At 39.2% G+C, this 23,071-nt stretch overlaps 1 protein-coding gene and 1 long non-coding RNA gene across 3 annotated transcripts in view; one reads left to right on the top strand and one right to left on the bottom strand.

The window, feature by feature from the left end:
* Positions 1-23,071, bottom strand: part of LOC129038521 (uncharacterized) — a 67,872-nt gene that overhangs the window by 35,012 nt on the left and 9,789 nt on the right. The gene's annotated exons all lie outside the window — the stretch shown is intronic.
* Positions 1-23,071, top strand: part of MAP3K5 (mitogen-activated protein kinase kinase kinase 5) — a 236,587-nt gene that overhangs the window by 210,555 nt on the left and 2,961 nt on the right. The window contains exons 26-29 of the mRNA XM_054491631.2: positions 2,972-3,077; positions 15,226-15,469; positions 20,502-20,614; positions 21,463-21,575. Coding sequence (XP_054347606.1) covers positions 2,972-3,077; positions 15,226-15,469; positions 20,502-20,614; positions 21,463-21,575 — 576 coding nt within the window. The remainder of the gene's footprint in view (positions 1-2,971; positions 3,078-15,225; positions 15,470-20,501; positions 20,615-21,462; positions 21,576-23,071) is intronic.

Below are 23,071 nucleotides of genomic sequence, written 5' to 3'. Positions count from 1 at the left end.
AAGTATCTGATTTGTTGTTTTGTGTGTTTGCATTCCCCAAATTAAAAAACACATAAAACCAAATCACCATGGAAAATAACAAAATATTTCCCATGGCTGAACTTCGTTCTTATGAAATTATGTTGGGTCATTGTTTATTTTGACGACTTTAGCAACGTAACACACTTTAGTCATACATTTTCTAATGCTATATGAGAAATGCCATCTAGTGGCCATTGAGAAAAATTTAACAGTACAGATTGAAATGGTCACTGCTGAATAAAACCAGTTAATTTTTTTCCAGTTTTTCTCTAGTTTTCATACAGAACATTTTTAACATGTTTGTTTCATAAATACCTACTTAATATACTTTCAGAGTACAGAGCATCACTAATTAAAAATTAAAGCACATGATCTAACGAGAGATTGCTGAGAAGTCTTCTCTCCAAAATTGAGTTGCTATGCAACACAAACTAAAGCCAGTCTTCTGTAATGCATTCAGAACCCTCTGTGTTATTCTTGGGTGAGACTTATCTGTGGAACTCAGTGCCAAAAAAGCCTCAAGCCACCTCCAGAAGACCCTTAACAAGATGTGGGAGACTGAAATAAGAGGGTTCTTGATGGTGCTTGTGGTATAAATATGGAAGTATAATTTTATTTAAATTCCAAAATTAATTCAGCCCTAATGTGTGTATTGCTTCTATGTAGAAAGTGTGTTGACAATTTTATTTGCAACATCAAATGATCCCCAATTTAAAGCCAAATTACAATCCTTCAATAACTACTAGCATTCTCTGAGACACTGTGTAAGCCATTTGGTCTTTATGCTATATTGTGGGCAGGGACAAGAGTCCTGACTTGATTGAGGGCATAAGAAATTAAAGCAACTGGCAAAGCCTATCACTAATATTAAATGCTAAAAGCATGCTTATGCTGCAACTAGGGAAACCCAACTGCCTGCAAGTAGAGTGAAATAATTTAGCTAATTTGCACTTGCCCACACATTTGGCTTCTAGCCTAGAGGTTGGAAAGCAAGTTTGCTGTAGAATTCAGACTGAGAGCTATTGGGTTGTACTCCTGGGCCTTGGGCCAGGTCAGACACACACACACACGTGTACACACACACACGTACACACACACACGTGTACACACACATGCCTGCTCTTGCTCATTCACTGTCCAGGATGAGAATGAACCCAAAGTATGGGCCCTGTGATGTAATTTGCTATGTAATAAAGAGCTGAGAGGAGCAGGTCATGGTTATAACAGATCCCTCTTCCACCTAGTAAGAATGTAAATTCTTTTTTTTTTTTTTTTTTGAGATGGAGTCTCCCTCTGTTGGCTAGGCTGGAGTGCAGTGGCATGATCTCAGCTCACTGCAACCTCTGCCTCCCGGGTTCAAGCAATTCTTGTGCCTCAGCCTCCCAAGTAGCTGAAACTACAGGCATCTGCCACCATGCCCAGCTAATTTTTGTATTTTCAGTAGAGATTGGGTTCTGCCATGTTGGCCAGTCTGGTCTTGAACTCCTGGCCTCGGGTGATCCGCCCGCATCGGACTCCCAAAGTGCTGGGATTACAGGGCGTGAGCCACCGTGTCCAGCCAGCATGTAAATTCTTTAAAGAAATGAAGGTACCAGGACAAACTCAGCCTGGATGGATTTTCTAGAACAAGTGGGAACCTAGCAAGGGTTCATTTCCTGTGCAACTACTACGATGAAGTCCTCAAACTGACTCTCTTCCAAACTAGGGGATTTTGATGAAGATGGACCAAGGACAGGCATGAGCAACTGGAGCTCCAGCTCTTGACATGGGTTTTGTGGCTAGGTCACCATCTCCCCAGCTGCAGTAGGGATGGTGATTAAATTTTTGGAATTTAAATAAAATTATACTTCCATATAATCATACTATAGGTACTCAGAGGTATCTAACCAGAATCCTGTTGGGGAAATAGCCTCTTTTTTTAGAGATCTGGGTAAGCCAGCAGGTAGTAGAGTTAACCCAAACTTTAAGTGAGCTTGTCATAGTCTTATGCTAAAAGCTTGTTTTTAGAAAGGTAATGCACATGATAAATACATACAATGGAATATAATTCAAGCTTAAAAAGGAAAGAAATCCTGACACATGCTACAACATGAATGAAGCTTAGAGATGTTATGCCAAGTGAAATAAACCATTCACATAAGGCCAAATACTGTAATTCCACTTATATGAAGGTACCTACAGTAGTAAAATTTATAAGAGACAGAAATTAAAATGCTTGTTTGCAGGGACTGTGGGGAGGGAGAAATGGGAACTTACTGTTTAATGGGTATAGAGTTTTAGTTTTGCAGGATAAAGAGTTCTGTGGATGGATGGCGGTGATGGTAGTACAATAATGTGAATGTACTTAATGCCACTGAACCATACACTTAAAAATGGCTAAGATGGCCAGGCATGGTGGCTTATGTCTGCAATGCCAGCACTTTGGGAGGCTGAGGCAGGAGGATTGCTTGAGCCCCGGAGGCACAGGTTGCAGTGAGCCATGATCCCGCCACTGCACTCCACCCTGGGTGACAGAACAAGACCCTGTCTCCAAAACAAACGAAATAATAATAATAATAAGTAATAGAGAATAATGAACAGTAAGAACAGCCTTTATTTTTATTTAAAGTCTCTTAGACCCTGTCTTCCTCCTTCACCCCCTCCCTCCATCCATTCTGCAGACATTATAAAAGCTAAAAACTGCACATTCTGAGTCCCAAAGAAGTAACATTCTCATTTGAATCAGACTGCCTTTCACTTAAATAACTTATTTGCTTACATGGGGCTCACTAAACTTTGATTTGAAGTAGCAATTTTTACTTTGTTTTCCAATGACATAAAGAATTACAAAGAATTCAAGGTGAAGAAACTTTTTAGTTGTTTTGTGAATGGAACTTCATACAAGTGCTTGGATCAGCTAGGCTATTTGCAATTAAAAATTAAAGTAGGCTAAATGTCACTCTCTCTCCAGGTCAATAAAGTTCTTCGGAATCATAACATCAAGCCGCACTGGATGTTTGCCTTAGACAGTATCATCCGGAAGGCAGTACAGACAGCCATTACTATCCTGGTTCCAGGTCAGAGATATTTAATTACTCTGCACATATTTAGTGCTTGGATATTTTAGATTACTGTTCATCTGTTATTTCTGATATCACCTTAGTACTTTAAAAACCATTAATACCGTTTTTTAAAGAAATATTTTCAACATCACCAAATAGTACATATAGTCTGGATAATGGTACACCAAGCAAAGTATTTACTAAGAATGAGGAAGACTTGCTTCCCCTGTCTTTAAGGAATGTGTTTGGATGTGAAGAGAAAAAGTATACAGGTGACTCAGATAAATATGCATTTCAAAATAGAGATATCTGGACCACAAAACACATTCCTACATCTTTTACCCAGTGGTTCCCAAATCTTCCAATGTATTGAGCAATTTAAGGAGGCATTGCATAGCTCGTTGCATTGAGCAATTTAATTGTCTTTAAAATTACAGCTTTCAAAGCCCCATCTGAAGCCAAATAAGAATCTGCCAGGAATAAAGCCCAGGAATCTGATTTTTTTTTTAAAGACTAGTCTTTTAGAGCAGTTTAAGATTCACAGCAAAATTGAGTGGAAGGTACAGAGATTTTGCACATACCCCTTAGCCTCACACATGCATAGCCTCCTCCATTATCAAGGTCCCCCACAGAGTGGTATATTGGTTACAATCAGTGAATCTACGTTGACACGTTATCATCACCAAGAGTCCATAGTTCACATTAGGGTTCCGTCTTGGTGTGTACATTCTCTAGGAATTCTACATATATAACAACATGTATCCACCACTATAGTATCATAAAGAATATTTTCACAGCCCTGAACATCCTCCTTTTTCCATCTGTAAGAACTTGATTTTAATACAGCTCTCAGGTCATGTTGATGAATAGCCAAGTTTGGAAATCACTGGTTTAGACACAGCCCCAGCTATGTTGGCAGTGAGATACAAAAGGGGTAGTATTGATGAAACAAGGCTTTTTGGCATAAGTGAGGAGTGTATTCATACTCTAAGGCAAAAACCTCCAACGTGTTTTGATAGTCTACCCATTAATAAAAAATTGTAGGCAAAGCTCTTCCACCCTGTGTGTGTATTGGGGTGGTGGGTGGATGCATGGATGCATGGATGAGTATGTAGGTAGGTAGAAAGAAAGAGCAGTTGACCAATTGATAGATGGATAGATACAGATTTATATATATTTATATAAACAAATTAGAAACATGTTCTGTTGTACTAATTTGTACCTATATTATAAAGCATTCTGAAATATAAATTTAAAAGGATAAGATCAATATGAAATATTTTCATTTTAGTTTTCTTTCTTTTTTTTTTTTTTTTTAAGTAGAGATGAAGTCTCACTCTGTTGCCCAGGCTAGTCTCAAACCCCTGGGCTCAAGCTGTCCTCCCGCCTCGGCCTCCCAAATGTGCTGTGATTACAGGCGTGAGCTGCTGCACCTGGCCCTGAAATATTTTTAAATTAAAATTATTTATAAATGGTACTACAAACTTTTAAGTTCAGGCCAACCCTTCTGAGTTGTGGAATTCCCTCTCTTCTCATAGAACACTTGAGTGTTTGATATGACAGCGAGAGCATCTGTGTCAATCTTTATGTCAAACATTGGTCAAGATTAAGTTATTTCTTATGTAAGAAAGAAACAGAAGTTCTGCTATCCCTGAACATGTTACTTCTACCTGGAACACACCTCCACCCCATGTCTCTCCTGTCCTGTGGCTTGCACCTTTGCATTCTTCAGGCCACCAAGAGTCTGGACCTATCACCAAATCTAAAGTAGGCTTCCTCTGTTATTCTCTCTCCTTGGAAATGGTTTTCACCTATTTGTGATGCCACAATCTGAAACTACTTTTGTTTCTAGTTTAATGGCTGTTACCCTCACCAGAGGGTAACTGTTTGTGGTTTATTTTATTCTGAGCCTAGCATACTGTCCAGCACAGTGTCTGGAAAACAGTGGATCCCTGATTCATATTTGGTTGAAACAATAAGTAAATGAGTTTCACGTGATTATAACAAATTAGGGTGGAAAATTTGCATGGTGTAGAAACTTAGAAAAAAATTCTAGAGAGGCTTTGAAGCACATGATTAGTAGTTGGATGTGAACCTAAGAAATTCATGCTCTAAGGAAGTCAAACAATACTTATATTCAGATGCTTTATCATTAGGATAAGGCTGGTTGTAGGGAATGTACTATAGAGGGGTTAGATATTCAAAAGATCTATGGGATGAAGGGGGAATAGTATATATCACTGAAAGGGAGAGGTATGGGCCATGAGTTAAACACAGTAGCAACCTAAATTAAGGACACCTAAATGAAGAAAGGAAAAAGAGAGTATATTTTGAAACAACTTAAATAGCATATAAATGATCTGTTTACTTAATTTAAAAAAAAAAAACTTCCTTTTAGTAATGATTACCTAGTGTAATGTGGTATCCAGAATAGAAAACGAACATTAGTGAAAAACTGAGAATCTGAGTGAAGTCTGCAGTTTAGTTAATAGTTTGTACCAATGTTAATTTAATCATTCTAAAGAACATGCCATAGTTATGTAAGATATATTAGGAAGAGCTGTGTGGATGGTATACAGGAATTCTTTGCACTATCTTTGCAATGTTTCCATGAATCTAAAATTCTGCCAGAATAGAAAGTTTAAAAAGCAAAAGTAACTGTAGGTGAAACTCTGTTAGGTTTGGGGAGAACAGCAGGGAGGTTGCAGAGAGGGAGCTGTCCTTGCGCGAGTGTCACAGGGATGGACACTGCTGTGATCAACCATGTGCGGAACAAGGCACATTGTTTATTAAAAGTGTTTGCTAAAGAAAGGACTTTGCTCTTCCACTATGAAATTGGTTTCTTTGAGGCCACTAGGAGTTTCTGATTTCAATTGAAGTTACTGTTTGAAAACATTTATTTTTGAAAAGTGGAATTTTTAGAAGAGAATTACATGGAGACAGTACTTTTTGCATTTCCCTCAGGATAAGATAAGTCCATATATACTGTATACCAATATACAAATGATGAAATATGTGGACAAGATGAAGTGATGTCAGTCATTCAACAACTCCATCAAATTTCCAGATGTCCTGAAAGATTTTGTTATGCCATTAAGATATAAAGAAATTACATGAAAAACAGACGGTCTTCAAATGCCCCTGATAAAAATTCCTTTTAGATATAAGATACTACAGTTAACCTGCCATTTCAGAAGACACATGAAAGAAGACCACAAATTTTAAAAAGTATACCATCGCTAGTACAATCATGCATTGCTTAATGACAGGGCTATGTTCTGAGACATGTGTCGCTAGGCAATTTTGTCATTCTGCAAACATCCTAGAGTGGACTTACACAAACCTAGATGGCAGAGCCTACTAGATGCACAGGCCTTATGGTATGGCCTGTTGCTCCCGGGCTACAAATTTGTATGGTGTGTTACCATACTGAATATTGTAGGCAATTTTAACACAGTGGTAAGTGTTTGTGTGTCTAAACATACAAAAGGTATGGTAAAATATAGTATTACAATCTTATGGGACCACTGTAGTATATGCGATCCATCCTTGACTGAAATGTTATTATACTGTACGTGATTGTACATTCATTTCCTAAGTCTGTCTGCTGAGGAGACCTAAATCTTGGTTTCTAAATGCCATTCTTCAATAAAAGGAATTGGGTTTCCTTGGAGAAGTGGTTGATTCCGGGCTGGGGGCAGGGGAAATAAAAGATAAGATTGTAGCTGGGCATGGTGTCTCACCCCTGTAATCCTAAGGCTTTGTGAGGCCAAGGCAAGAGGATTGCTTGAGGCCAGGAGTTTGAGACCAGCCTGGCCAAAATATCAAGACCCTGTCTCTAAAAAAATAAAAATAAATTAGCCAGACATAGTGGTGCATGCCCATAGCTACTTGGGAGGCTGAGGTGGGAGGATTGCTTGAGCCCAGGAGATAGAGGCTACAGTGAGCTATGATTGCACTGCTGTACTCCAGGTTGGGCGACAGAGCAAGATCCCATATCATAAATAAATAAATAAATAAATACCTGGAACACCTTGTGATGCCAGAAATAAAGTGTCAAAAAGGATGGAGATTTATTGAAAGGACACTAGAGCCAACCTGAAAATGTTCCAAACAGTCCAAGCCAGAACAATCTGAACAATAAAATAATGATCATATTGGATTATAGATTATAGAATAAAATAAGCATCCGTGAGTCCATATTAATACAAATAATTGAAGAAATAAATATATGGACGAGAAAGGTTAGCTTTTTGTTATAGTAGAATTGCGATTGATAAATAAAAATGAATGAGGAAAACAGAAAATCACCAGTAGGCAAACACCACAGTAATAATTATTGCAGGCAAGGACCATCAATGACTGCTAAAGTAGGCAAAAGAATGAGGAGAAACAGGATATGTGGATGGTTTTCAAAGTGTCTCCCCACAAGATATTTACTAACTACAAGGAGAAAACAGTAATTTTACAGTGAAGGAATGTGGCAGACACCCCCTCAACCAAATGATCAAGGTAAGCATCACTAGTAAGAAGACACATCAGCGTCATGTACCTCCTGATAGGATGCCCTGAGAAGGACACAGCATCACACTGTGGTGTTCTTGCCAAAAATGCACAACCTCAACCTAATCACAAGAAGATGTCAGTGAACCTCAAATAAAAGACACTGTACAAAAACCTGACCAATACTCCTCAAAAGGGTGAAGGTCGTGAGAAATAAATACTAGTTACATATTGGAAGAGACTAAGGCGACATGACAACTAATTATAATGAGGTATCCTTGATCAGAAAAAGGACATTGGTAGGAAAACTGGGAAATTCAAATAATGTCCATAGATTAGTTAATAGTATTGTGTCAAAAGTCAGGTGTGGTGACTCACATCTATAATACCAGCACTTTGGGAGGCTGAGGTGGGAGGATTGCTTGAGCCTACGAGTTTGAGATCACCCCAGGCAGTGTGGCAAAACCACATCTCTACATAAAAAATACAAAAATAAGTCAGGCATGGCAGCATGTGCCTGTGGTCCTGGCTACTAGGGAGGCTGAGGTGGGAGGATCAATTGAGCCCAGGAGGTCAAGGCCACAGTGAGCTGAGATTGTGCCACTGCACTCTGGCCTGGGGGACAGAGTGAGACCCTGTCTCAAAAAAAAAAAAAATAGTATTGTATCAATGTTAATTTCCTGGTTTTGATAATAGTGCCAAAGGTATATAAACTGTTAAGGCGAGGGCAAGTGGCTGAAGGCTATACAGGAACTCTCTGTACTATTTTTGCAACTTCTCTGTTATCCTAAAATTATTTCAAAATAAAAAGTTAAAAAAAAAAGTGTTTAATCTTTTTTCCAAAAGGAGCACACAGAATAGACAGTACAGTACAAGTCCCTTAAGAATTTGTTTTTTCTCAGACTATTTTCTCACTTGTCATCAAGAATCAGCCTTTAGATTATTGGCAGCATTAGTCCTCTAGTACAGTCTGCTTGTGGGTGACCAGATGGAGTAATGCTGAGCACAGAGACTATGATGGCAGTGCTAAGGTAAGAGTATTGATAATGTAAGCATACTTCCTATATCAACAATAATTGTTAAAAGCTGCTTCAAGCACTTGATATTACCACCAGTTGTTAACTGAATCAAACACGTGCTCCAAGTTCACATTAATGTGAATTGAACAGCAATGTGTATGTACGAGGAGCTTCATGCAAGTGTTATACACTGCGCTCACAAGTATTATGATCTTACTAAGCATTAGAAATACTCTGTGTTAAAGAAGCTTGGTCTAGGCCAAGCGTGGTGGCTCATGCCTGTAATCTCAGCACTTTGGGAGGCCAAGGCAGGCAGATCAGATGAGGCCAGGAATTTGAGACCAGCCTGGCCAACATGGTGAAACCCCATCTCTACTAAAAATACAAATATTAGCCAGGTGTGATGGCGCATGCCTATAATCCCAACTACTCAGGAGGCTGAGGCAGAAGAATCACTTGAACCTGGGAGGCAGAGGTTGCAGTGAGCCGAGATCGTGCCACTGCACTCCAGCCTGGGTGACAGTGAGACTCCGTCTCAAAAAAAAAAAAAAAAAAGAAAGAAAGAAAAGAAAAAAGAAACTTGGTCTAGTTATTTTCCTTCCTCTGGGGAAGTAACCATTTGGGTGGGAATAGTTTTGTTGTTGATCCCATCTTGCTGGTTTGGAAACAATGCACTGGCTCCACTTTTCCACTCGTGCTTTAAGGCCCCCTTGAGTCCCAGTCTTTCTCCTGACACATGGCTCTCTCCTGACAGTCCCCTCTGCTTTACATTGTTCCCAGAGGGTCCTGGGCCATCATTTGAGCTTCATTCTTTCAAATACACTTCCCTCTTTCTCTATCAAGCCAAGGCTCCCCTCCCCCAGAACTCTGCATAGGCCCTTCAGCCTCCATGAATCCCTCAGTGAGTGAGTAAACTACCACTGGATTCAGTCACTGCAAATGTACTTTATTTACCCCTTAGCACTCTTACTGCATGTATGTGTTAGGGTTCTTCAAAGAAACAGAACCAATAGGATACATAGAGATATATAAGAGAAGATTTATTATGGGAATTGGCTCATGTGATTATGGAGGCTGAGAAGTTCTACCATATAACATCAGTAAACTGGAGAACCAAGAAAGCTGGTGGTATAATCAGTCTGACTCCAAAGGCCTGAGAACCAGGGGCGCCAACTGAAATTGAAGTTCTGAGAACCAAGAGCTCTGATATCCAAGAGCGGGAGAAGGTGGATGTCCCAGCTCAAGAAGAGAGAAAGAGAATTCACCCTTTCTCCATCTTTTTGTTCTATTCAGGTCCTCAGTGGATTGGATGATGCCTGCCCACATTGGAGAGGGCCATCTTCTTTACTAAGTGCATTGATTCAAATGCTAATCTCTTCTGGAAACACCCTCACCCCTCACAGACACATCCAAAATAATGTTTACCAGCTATCTGGCCATCCTTAGCCCAGTCAAGTTGACATATATAATTAACCATCTCAGTGTACATGTGAATTGTATATATAACTAGGTCTATACCTGAGATAATCTGAGATATTTGTAGCTGTATTAATTTGTGCTTATAATTTCATGTTATATTTCAGTGTGCTCTCAGCACTCTTCTGTGTATTTGCCCTAGTTCTCCTTTAGATTGTCATCTCTTTGAGAAAAAGAAGCAGATGTTCTGTGTCATTTGCATATTTTACAATGTCTAATCTGATGACGTGCACTCAGGGGGCCACCATGAAAGACCGAAATAACAAAGCACTGCATGAACTTACAATTTTCTACTTTCTTTAAATTATTTCAGAGAATTTTTTACGTCATATATACATACATAAAATGATCATTTAAAGTTTACACAATTAAGAGGATATTTAAATATAATAGGATTATAAATTTTCCTTCCCTAAAAGTGAGATTATAGTCAACAGGACTACAAACCTTTTTACATTATTTAAAAATTTCAGTTTAGGGCCGGACACGGTGGCTCACGCCTGTAATCCCAGCACTTTGGGAGGCCGAGGCAGGCAGATCACCTGAGGTCAGGAGTTTGAGACCAGCCTGACCAATATGGAGAAACCCCATCTCTACAAAAATACAAAATTAGCCGGGCATGGTGGCACATGCCTGTAATCCCAGCTACTCGGAAGGCTGAGGCAGGAGAATCACTTGAACCCAGGAGGTGGAGGTTGCAGTGAGCCAAGATTGTGCCATTGCACTCCAGCCTGGGCAACAAGAGCAAAACCTCATCTTAAAAAAAAAAAATCGGTTTAGAAATCATGAAATAAATTGAAGAATAATTATAGAAAGTTGTAAAAGGTGTAATCTTGTCCTCTAATTTAATCTAGAATCACACTTTCTTAAATTATTTTTAAATTATTTTATTGCTTTCTAAGTACAAATAACCAAATAACCCTAGTAGGAATACTCTTCCATTCTACCAACAGTTTTTGAAGACCTAATATGTTTAGCCCCTGCAATCAGTGCTGGGTTTACAAAACTAAAACACATGATTTTGTCTTACTCCTACTATACTATCAATACATTAAGAAATGGGATTTTGGAATAAGAGATGAGATAGAGTAGAGGTGAAGTTTGGTTAGCCTTAGGAGATAAAGCGTGAGGACACGGAGAAATTGGAATCCTTGTACACTGTTGTTGGGAATGTAAAATGGTACCACTACTATGGAAAACAGTATGATGGCTCCTCAGAAATTAAAGATAGAAGCAAGCACCCTTGTGAACCAGCAATTTCTCTTCTGGGTATATATTCAAAAAAACTAAAAGAAGGATTTCAAAGAGACATTTGCACATTCATATTCATAGCAGTACTAGTTACAATTGCCAAGAGGTGGAAGCAACCCAAGTATCTAGCAACAGATGAATGGATAAACAAAATGTGGTGTACACATATAATGGAATATTATTCAGCCTTAGAAAGGAAGGAAATTCTGACCCATGCTACAGCATGGATGAACTTTGAGGGCATTATGCTAAGTAAAATAAGCCAGTCACAAAAAGACAAATAGTATATGTTTCCATAATTTTATAGTTTTTTCACTCCTGTAGTTCAGCAAGTGGGAGGGAGTGGCACCCAGTGGCTTCTTCTCTCCCATTGTTCAGCAAGTGGGAGGGAGTGTTACAGCTGTATTACTCCTGCTGCCGACAGCTTGGTGAGCAGGAGTGCTACATGCCTTTCACTCCCACAGTTCAGTGAGTTCTGGGTTCTGGTCCCGTGACCAAGAAGAATAAGGTACACGGACATTGGAGAGTGAGTAAAGCAGAGTAGAATCTAATTGAGTGACAGAAAGAAAGTTCTCAGCATTGAGAGGGGACTTGAAATTGGGTAGCCATTTGTGATGCTGAGTCTGGGGTTTCTATGGACTTAGAATAGGGGGGTGCGTTCTGATTGGTCCATGGGAGGTCTTGGAAAAAGCACCATTTGATTGGTTAAAAGACATCATCCAGAAGGAACCAATTGAGAGAGAGTGGGTAAGATGGGGATAGAAGTTCTCACTCTGGTTGTGGACTCTCTCCGGAACTGGCAGCTTGCTTCTCAGGCTTTAAACTGTCCTTGGTTTGAAGGTCAGGTTTCACTGGAGATCGATCCCTGTCTGCCTAGGAATTTTTCTGTCTCCTGTAACTATAAATGTGAGGTGTCTAGAGTAGTCAAATTCATAGAAACAGAAAGTAGGATGGTAGTTTCCAGAAACTGAGAAGAGGGAGTAATGGGGAGTTGTTGATGGGCAGAGTTTGAGTTTTGCAAAATGAAAATGTTCTAGAGATTGGTAGCATAGCACTGTTAGTATACTTAACACTACTGAGCTGTGTACTCAGAAATGGTTAAGATGGTAAATTTTCTGTTATGCACTTTTTAAAACCACTATATAGAATTTTAAAAGAGGGATAAAGAAAGCCAGGTCTATGTAAACTTGGCCTTGAAAAAGGACACTCTGGTTTTTGTTATGATCAAAAGATGATAAGTTTTCTTTAGATTGTTGAATTTAAGGTGCCTACCGAACAGTAATGTCCAGGATGTTCTAGATGTAACAGGACCGGGGCTAAAGGTGTAGAGTTTGTCATCCACACATCAGAAATACTTAACCTTCGTGGAGTTGAATGAGCTCATCTATGGAGCAAAAGTAGAAACATAAAAAAGTGAAGGACAGAATCCCAGGTTCCAGCTTAAAAAGTGGGCAGGTAGTAGATAAAAAGGCTCTGAAGAAGAAAAATAGCAGCCAGAGATTTAGAGGAAAATACTGTCCACAGATCAATAGGGTAAAGATAAAAAGTTACCTAGAGGATTTGGCTGGCAGGCCTTTGGTGACCTTGCCAAAGTGCCCATTTAAGAATGGTGGGATGGGGTCCTCCATTGCTCCCACTGGACTCCCCTCCTGTACACACGGGCTCTTAACCTGTGGTTCATGGACTTGGGAGAGGCTTCAGGGAATCTGTGCAAATATAGCAAAATCTAGGTAAAATCAGGAAATCTAGGCAAAATGTTGCATGAATGTGTTGTCTTCTGGGGAGAGTTTTTATGACTTTCATCAGATTTTTAGTAGGTTACGTGATCTGATAAATGTTCTATGTGCCAGAGCATATGGAGTGAAAATTCAATGTTTCACTTAAATTATGACTGTAATTCCTTTTTGTGGACCAAGTTTAAGGATTTAATTACAATTTATAATATTTTTTCTTATGGGAAGATATTGTTGACAAAAAATAGCCAAACTCTGTAAAATATTTAGAAGTTTATTCTGAGCCAAATATGAGGGACTATGACCTGTGACAGAGCTTCTGGAGGTCCTGAAAACATGTACCCAGGGCAGTTGGGTTATAGCTTGGTTGTATACTTCTAGGGAGACAGAAGTTACAGGCAAAGACATAAAGCAATATATGTAAGGTAGACATTCAGCCCAGCAAGGCAGGACATCTGGCAGGGATTGGGAGGTGGGGAGGTGGTTGGGGTCCCAGATCATAGGTAGATTCAAAGATTGGCAATTGGTTGAAAGAATTAAGCTTTGCCTGAAGAGTTGAAGTCAGCATAAAGAAATGCTTGAGTTAAGATAAGGGCTATGGTGGAAGCCAACGTTCTTATTATGTAGATGAAGCCCCTAAGTAACAAGCTACAGAGAGAATAGATGGTAAAATCTCTTATTGGACCTTAAAAAGTGTGAGACTCTTAGTTGAATCTCTCCTGGATCAGGAAAAGACCTGGAAAGGGAAGGGGATTCTCTACAGAATGCAGATTTACCCCAGAAGTGATGACTTTGCAGGACCATTCCAAAATATGTCAAAGAAATATATTTTGGGGCAAAATACTTTGACTTCCTTTATGGCCTGTTGTTTGTTATGGGATGCTGGAGTCAGGTTGGAATTTGTTATCTTATTGCTACAAAGAGTCTGTTTTGTCAGCCATATGATCTTTATTTTAATGGTAATGCTGGTCAGTTGTGCCTAAACTCCAAAGGGAGGAGGTATAACAAGGAATATCTGACCTTTCTTCCCATCATGGCCTGAACTAGTTTTTTCAGGTTTTCTTGGGGATCCCCTTGGCCTGGGGGTAGGTGGTTCTTCAGTCAGTTGGGGGCTTAGAATTTTATTTTTGGTTTACAATATCATCCAAGTTTTTTTTGTTTTTTTTTTTTTTTTTTGAGACAGAGTCTCGCTCTGTTGCCCAGGTTGGAGTACAGTGGCACAATCTCGGCTCACCACAACCTCTGCTTCCTGGGTTCAAGTGATTCTCCTACCTCAGCCTCCCAAGTAGCGTGCCACCATGTCCAGCTAATTTTTGTATTTTTAGTAGAGAGGGGGTTTCACTATGTTGGCCAGGCTGGTCTCAAACTCCTGACCTCATGATATGCCTGCCTTGGCCTTCCAAAGTGCTGGGATTACAGGCGTGAGCCACCGTGCCCAGCCACAATATCATCCAAGTTCTAAACTGACATGCAGGTGATCTCATGTTATATAGTATGTGTAAGTTGGAAACTTGTAACTTCTATAGTTTAAATTTCAATGGTTAGTCAACAGGTTAGAGGAGAACACACACTAGAAATCAGCCCAATAGTCAAAGAGAGATAGTCTTACTAATGTGAGTATCAGCCTGCGTGTGGCATTTTCAGCACCTGCCCTGCATCCCCTTACATTTTGGATGTTACAGGCAGAAAGCATTCTGCATATTCATGTGTGTTTATATAATCTCTGTATAGCTCACTTTCCTTATCTGTAAGCAAGTTAATAGTTGTCAGATATTATGTAATCTGAAAATGAACTTTACTTGTATAAACACTTTTAAATATTCTTAAAAGGTTTTTACATCTTTACCTTTCTTTCAGATTCCTAGCATTTTCCCCACATATGTGCAGTGTGAATATGTATTGATCATTCAATACATATGTATTGATCATTCTTGAATTAAATCATTCCGTTTGAATTAGATCATTCTTTCCTTCTGTTTGAATTAGATCATATCTTGTGAATTTTGCAAGTTCAATAGAAGAACAAATCTGAGTGCACAGAAATCCATCTTCACTTTTGGAAAAGCAGTTTGGAATATATATCTTATTGACGATGGGGCAGGAGGGTAGCATTCATATCTTAAGAAATCAAGGCAATGAGTCATATTTTATAAACACTACCACTGATATTATGCCAAACAGAACTAAGGCCACATTTCAGCCTTGCATCTGAGAGTGATACTGCTGATCAAGAAGACTTGGATGTAGAAGATGACCATGAGGAACAGCCTTCAAATCAAACTGTCCGAAGACCTCAGGCTGTCATTGAAGATGCCGTGGCTACCTCAGGCGTGAGCACGCTCAGTTCTACTGTGTCTCATGATTCCCAGAGTGCTCACCGGTCACTGAATGTACAGCTTGGAAGGATGAAAATAGAAACCAATAGGTAAGGCCTACATTGACGTGGGTTGGTTTCTTTTCTTTTACTTTTACTAAAGAGCATGTGTTTTTGGTCTACAGAATATGATTCCCTTATCCCATTCATGGAAACTTGATTGAATGCCTTTCTTTATAAAACAAGAGAGGTTTAGTTTAGCCTCTTTTGTCAAATACCACTTTCTGCCTCTACCAATTTAAGCCTTTTTCAGCAGTATTTGATTACTTCTTCATCTCCAAGTGCCCTAAGATTTTTCCAATAGCTTCGTTGTAGCCTCATAGACTGTCTAAGAAACAGGCTCAGAGCAGCATGTACCTTCCAGTAGATAGCTGAAAGAACAGAAAGCTCATGTTTTTGAAAGCCCAGTCAAGTTCTTATAGGAGAGGAAGATCACTGAGGTCGAGGGAACAAAACTAATTAATGGTGCTAAAGATTTGTATTTTAGAACCTAAAAAGGAAGATAATTGACCACATTTATGATTCTATTTTATTTTTGATATGCTGTAGCATATCTGGAGTATAATTTGCCTTTGATAATTTGGTAGCATAAAACCCAGAGGATCAGATTATTAACAGCAAATGTTTCCTGTTCTTCACAGATGTTGTTGGTACAGTTCAAGGTCTGAATTTTTATGATTTATAGCTTCCTGTGCTGCCTACAGTTGACATGTGGGAAACTGACTTTATGACTCTGGGTTTGCATTAAAAACTTTTTTTTTAAGCGAATCAATAAAAGTTGTTCAAATATTTAGAAACCTTAATTGAAAATTCTAGTTATTCACCAGGGAGATTAAAAATATCTTATTTCCAGTCATAAAGTTTAGGTTTTTAAAGGCAAGCTTGTATACCAAAATGAGTACAAGTGGTAAAAGCTCATCCTATATTCAGAAACACGAAATTTGGTTGCATGGTTAAGTAAATCCATATAGACACATCTTCTATGATGTGCATAGAGCAGTCTTATTTTAATAAAGGGAGATTGCCTCTCTGACTTTCATATCCCAATTTTGTCCTCTGAAACCCAGCTCTTGCCATCTCTACTATTTAGTGGGAAAGAACTTGGGTCTTTTCTCTTCTGAGACTTCATGGAAATCTTGGTTTCCCTCATTCCTCCTCAACCAAGAGTCCAAGGATAACACCCCATCGTTATGGAAGGTGTCCATGTTAGTCACTTATCTCTAGGTTACTCTCTGTTGCCCAGTCCTGAGTGGTGGTGTTTTTTGGACTCCTGCTGTGATCTCTGGAGGAGGAAAGTTCACTCATTACTGTTTTGGTTGACCTCTTCCCACCCATGACTTCTGGTTAGAATTACACAGATAATAAAGCTACTTTGTTTACCAAAGAGCTGGTATATCTGCTTTTCTGGCCCTGAAACCTCCTGTCTACACACCTGGCTATGTCAATAGGACCTGCCTCTCCTAATGCAGCCTAGACACAACTCCTTTCCCTTCTTTCCTTGGCCTATTTGGTTAGCGTTGTGCTCGCCACCCTGGCGCCACTGTCTGTCTACCATGCTTGGGCCATCTGCAGTCCCTGAGGGCTTCTGGCCACTTTCTTCACAGCTTCCCCTTTCTCTTCTGAGTGTCTCTTGGTTCTAGCTGAGGGCCTGCTTCTCACATCTGCCCATCCCTGTTGAAAAGACTAGCATTTACCCACATTTCTTTATTACATTAGTATGTCACAACAACCCACACGTTTACGCTTTTTCCTCTGCATATTTACATTTGAGTCTGTGAAATCTACAGATAATCAGCCTCATTTTTCCTTTTTCAGTAATATCTCCCACGGCTCTCCATCACCCGCAGAAAAGTGAGATGAGGGACGATGTTTGCTTCACGCATGATTTGAAGAAAGGACAACTGCTTTAGTACAAAAACCAAGTAATTGAAATAAGGGACCAGTCCTGTCCATATTGGTCCTTCTAATTTTCAGTTGAATACTACCTGAAGTATAAAGGCATACCTACCGCAAAATGAATCTAGAGGAAATGTTAGTGTGTTTTCAGGAAAGGTTGTAGCTCTCATATTAAAAATTGTAAGCTTAGAATATTTAGGATGATCACTGACAAAGGGAAATCAGGTTTATCCTGCTTGGAGGATCACCTGAGCCCAAGAGGTTGAAGCTACAGTGAGCCATGATTGCACCATTGCACTCCAGCCTGGGTGACAGAGCAAGACCCTATCTCAAAAACAAAAACAAAAACAAAAACCTATCTCAAGAGGAGCTGCCCGTTTATCTAATTTCCCCATCCTACAGTTCTGGAATTACCCACCAATCCACCTCACCACTCCTGTCCATCCAAGGTTAAAAATTGACCTCATGGCAGATCCTGCCATACTTTTTTGGAACAGAAAGGCAGACAGTTGCCTTGATTTCAAGATATTGCCCTACTAAATAAACACAAAATAAAAATAAAATTGATGTACTGGATTGTTCTTAAGATAAATACTTCTAAGAGCTGGATTCAGAGCAAATGAGGTAGGCTGTCAATACTCTGCTTCCAGTGTTAAAGTTCTGGTGTTTAAGGTGTTAAAAGAAAGCTTCAGACAAATTAAATTTAATGGAGTTTAATTGAAAAAGAAAAAAATAGTTTGTGAATCAGGTGGCCTCTAAAATCACAGCAGATTCAGAGAGATTCCAGGGATGCCTCGTGGCCAGAACAGATTTATAGAAAATAAAAGTAAAGTGATGTACAGAAATCAGAAGTGTACAGAAAGAGCTGGATTTGTTATAGGTTGGCGTTCACCTTATTTGAACACTCAGCAGTGTATGAGTGATTGAAGTATGGCTCCTGGGATTAGCTAAGACTCAGCTATTGTCATAGATGCATACTCCTAAGTTAGGTTTTCAATCTTGTCTACCTGTTAAGTTATAGTTTGTCCACGAGGACTCAAATATGCAAGTACGGAGTCCTTCTCAGGCCATATTTCATTCACTTTAACAAAAGATAAAAAGAAATTACATAGTCTAGACAAACATAGGTTAAACTCTAGAAAACGTCACTGTGTTCCTTGAGAAAACAGTAAGAAGATACCATCACTATCTTATACGTATAAATTAGTAAGTAGGACAAAAATACATACCAGATCAAAAAACTGCCAACTTAAACATTCACACAGAGCTTCCTGCCCATTTCTTTGGATATCATTTGTTTTGGAAGAGATAAGAAGCCTCCCTCCAAGACCCTCTGCTCCCTCTTCTAGCTTTCAGCTCATGCTGCTTCATCCACCTCATTGTGCACCACACTTACCCTGCAGCTGCCTTTGTTAACTTATTTTCCTCCACCCACCTTCTCTGTCTACCTCATTGTGTTTTACTTTTGTCCCACCTCTGCTAACTACTCTGCTGTGATCCCTTCTCTCTGAGGATCTCATCTTTATGTCCTGTGGGAATGGGGTCGAGCCTGAGGGTCTGGGAAGGTTTCCTTCCCACTGAGTCCTGGAAAGGCTCTTTTCCAGGGACTGGGGCAGCAAGGAACAGAACAGCCCTTATTAAAGACCAGACACTGACTTGGCACTGTACCTATGCTGTCTCATTTAATGCTCACAATAATCTTTTCTGGAAGCTTTAGTTTTCTTTTTTACAAATGATTTGAAAACTGAAGCCTGGAGGCATTAGGTAATTTATCTAAGGTTAACACAGGAAGTGCAGGGTTGAACCAGGACGCAAGCCCAGATCTGTCAGTTGCACGATGCTGCCTTCAGATTATGTCAAGTGAAGCAGAAACAAACTTTCCGATGGAACATGGTCTTGAGTTAAATCTATCAATACTCAGAAAATGAAACAAATAGAGTTTGTTAAGAGCTGTAGTTTATGCAATGATTTATCTTGATAATCTTAACAATGATATATTTTAAATTATTATTTCTGAATCCAACTTACATTAAGATACTTTTCTAAAAAATTAGAGCACCTCTTTTCATAACTTGGAATGTTTTCTTTGAGAAATTCTATTGGAAATGGTTAGTAGGTTACCAGTTGGCTCTCAGTTGCATAGCGAACCTTCTATGGGTAAGAACTTTGGTATGAATATCACAGTTTCTCCTTGTTTCTTTGGAGACTGCATCAGATGCCAACTAGGAACTGAATGTACCAGGAACACAGCTATCCTTTTACCCACTTCACCCCCGCCCCCTTAGAAGGGAGAGGAATAATAGTAACAATCACAATTGTAGCAACAACCGTGAACATTTATTGAGAATTTGTTATGTGCCAGATATTCTAGGTGACCTCACCTATGACTGTTTCTCAAATTTTCATAGTTTACAAAAAGTGATTACTTTTCTGATTTGCATTGATTATGATATTATGAACATTTGCCAACTTTTTTAAATGGGGGTCCATACATGTAAAATATAGGTCTGTTAATATCTGTATCCCATATTTATATCTTTGACATTTATGGTCATAAAAAGAAATACCAGAACACATCTCTGAAGATTTTGGCAGACAATCTGTGGTAGAGGTTTTGAATTCTTGTCGGCAAGCACAGTCTTCCAAAGCTTTGCTTCTGGACCTGAGGGTCTGTCAACCTGCAATATCAGTGTCACCTGGGAGCTCATTATAAATACAGTCTCAGAACTCACCCCAGGGGGCACTGGACCAGTATCTGTATTTCAATAAAATCAGGGGTGTATGTGTTTATTATAGCTCATGTCTAGAAGGTCATCCTAGGCCTGGTACAGTGGCACGTGCACACACCTATAATCCCAGAGCTTTGAGAGGCTGAGGTGGAAAGACCACTGGAGGCCAGGAATTCAGAGACCAGCTTGGACAACATAGCAAGACTCTGTCTCTACAAAAAAAAAAAAAACCAACAAATTAGCCAGGCATGGTGGTGCATGTCTGTATTCCCAGCTGCTTGGAAAACTGAGATGGGAGGATCGCTGGAGTCCAAGAGTTTAAGGATGCAGTGAGCTATAACTGGGCCACTACACTCAGCCTAGGCAACAGAGAGAGACCTTGTATCTAAAAAATAAAAATAAAAAAAGAAGGTCACCCTGTGTCACCTCCTGTCAAACAATATATTTTTCTTCTGCAGATTACTGGAAGAATTGGTTCGGAAAGAGAAAGAGTTACAAGCACTCCTTCATCGAGCTATTGAAGAAAAAGACCAAGAAATTAAACACCTGAAGCTTAAGTCCCAACCCATAGGTGAATAGCAGAAAGTTTTGTAGTAATACTGTTCAGCCAGGCTGCCACAAAAAGCCAAGAAAGCCAACAGGAAGTTTTATTTGTGGCTGAGTCAGCATTTCTCACTTCTACCATGACTGCAAGCAGGAATTCCTTTAAAAAAAAATCCAGTTTTTAACTGTAGCAAACTCATTTCTTATAAGTGCAGTAAAAATAGATTATTCATAATCATCTTTTCCTGAGATTATGTATTACTGAGGTAAACAGGGCTCTCTGGTTTTAGTCTTTATTTTTAAAGATTTCACAATGAGATTACTAGAATAAATAATACTATTTTTTGTCATTTTGCATTTATATTCTGTGTATTCTAGCTTTTTTCCTTATAATTGGAAGAGGCTTAAATAGAATAAAGATGTAGTAGTAAAAAGGCATAGGTGGGGAGAATGTTATTTAGCCCATTTAGAGAAAAACAGAATTCATAGTTATTTGTTTAGATACGTGGTTCTTTCATAGTGGAAAAAGAGATTATGATAATTATATAGTTCTCTGCTAATTGTATTCATCTTTATTGCATGAAAAACACAAAGTATAATTTTGGTGCACAGAGTTTATTCTAAGAAACCATAAAATTGATATGAAAGTGTAACGTAGGAGTATCATTTCATTATTGCTTTTGCTCCTTGTTTACTAGTAAATTCACTTGTCTGAGTTTTATTATCATTTATACTGCTAATCTCAATTGTTTCTGTGAACTGTTCTCTGATAGAGCAAAATCTTTTAAAGTATCAATAAATGTCTGTTGATTGTGAGGGTCTCAGATGACCTCTGTTAGGTGAAACTGAGAATATCTTCCCAAAATTCTGTTCTAGAAATTCCTGAATTGCCTGTATTTCACCTAAATTCTTCTGGCACAAATACTGAAGGTTCTGAACTTACCGACTGGCTGAGAGTGAATGGAGCTGATGAAGACACTATAAGCCGGGTAAAGAAAACTGTCTGTGGGACAAGTATTCTTTCACTTCATTTCATAATGTTGGGTGCCTGCTATGTGACAGCACAGGGGATACACTAGTGAGCAAATCAGACCCAGCCCTGCCCTCCTGAGGCTTACAGACCAGGGTAGACACGTGATAATCAGCTAACTCCACAGATACAAATGTGATTCTACACTGGTCAATTCTATGAAGGAAAAGATATCAGGTGTTTATTAGACAGGGAGAGGGAGGCTGGGGAAGGTTGTTGGAGAAGGGGATGAAAGAGCTGAAGGCTAACGGAATATGAGGGAAGAAATAGGCCAATTGTATGTATGTTCAGGAGGGGTGTGGGAGGGAGACCAGGGAGGAACCTTGTGCAGTGGGGCTGCAGTGTGTACAAGACAATGAGGCAGGCAAAAGCTCTGTGGTCCTGAGCCCCTTAGGAATTTTATATGTTTGAAATGAAAACCAGAAAGAGTGGGAAAAAAATAAAGACAGAAGTAAAAGAAAAAATTCCTTGTTTCTAATTCTTTGTATGTTAATTTTTATTTTATTTTATTTTATTTTTTTGGAGACAAGGTCTCGCTCTGTTACCCTGGCTGGAATGCAGTGATCATAGCTCCCTGCAGCCTTGACCTGGCTGGGCTCAAGTGATTCTCCTACCTTAGCCTCCTGAATAGTTGGGACTACAGACATGAACCATCATACCTGGCTAATTAAAAAAAAAAAATTTAGAGATAGGGTCTCGCTGTGTTGCCCAGGCTGGTCTTAAACTCCTGGCCCCAAGCGATTCTCTCACCTCAGCCTCTCAGAGTACTAGGGTTACAGGCATGAACCACCACGCCAGGCCTGTTTGTTAAATTTTTAATTCTTTTTCAACATTATTAGACTCCACTGGGCAGCAGCTATTTTATTGCTACTTAATACAATGAATCTAGTTGACTTATTTCAGAAATATTTTCTATACAAACCATATTTTACCTGTAATAATCTAATTCCTCTCTGCTCTGTATAGACTTTTTTTGATTTTATTTTTTGAGACTCTGTCACCCAGGCTGCAGTGCAGTGGTGTGATCTCAGCTCACTGCAACCTTCGCCCGCCAGGCTCAAGAGATTCTCCTGTCTCAGCCTCTCAAGTAGCTGAGATTACAGGCATATGCCACCATGCCCGGCTAATTTTTTGTACTGTTAGTAGAAACAGGGTTTCACCATATTGGCCAGGGTGGTCTCGAACTCCTGGCCTCAAGTGATCCACCCGCCTCAGCCTCCCAAAGTGCTGAGATTACAAGTGTGAGCCACTGCACCCAGCCCCTGTAGACTTTTGTAATGAGCGTGAATAGCATTTGTTTATGTTCATTTTATTCAGCTGTACATTACATTTATTACATTAAAAGATTGTAATATTTGATAGAAAGGCCCTCTTAATACAATATTGTTTTAATGTTTTATATTTAAATTTTTAAAGTAAATAAGAATAAAGATATCTCTTCTTTTGACTTGATAA

Source organism: Pongo pygmaeus, chromosome 5, assembly GCF_028885625.2.
Source record: "Pongo pygmaeus isolate AG05252 chromosome 5, NHGRI_mPonPyg2-v2.0_pri, whole genome shotgun sequence".
NCBI lineage: Eukaryota > Metazoa > Chordata > Mammalia > Primates > Hominidae > Pongo > Pongo pygmaeus.
The sequence above is the reverse complement of the archived record's forward strand: the minus strand, read 5'-3'. Positions and strand labels throughout refer to the sequence as shown.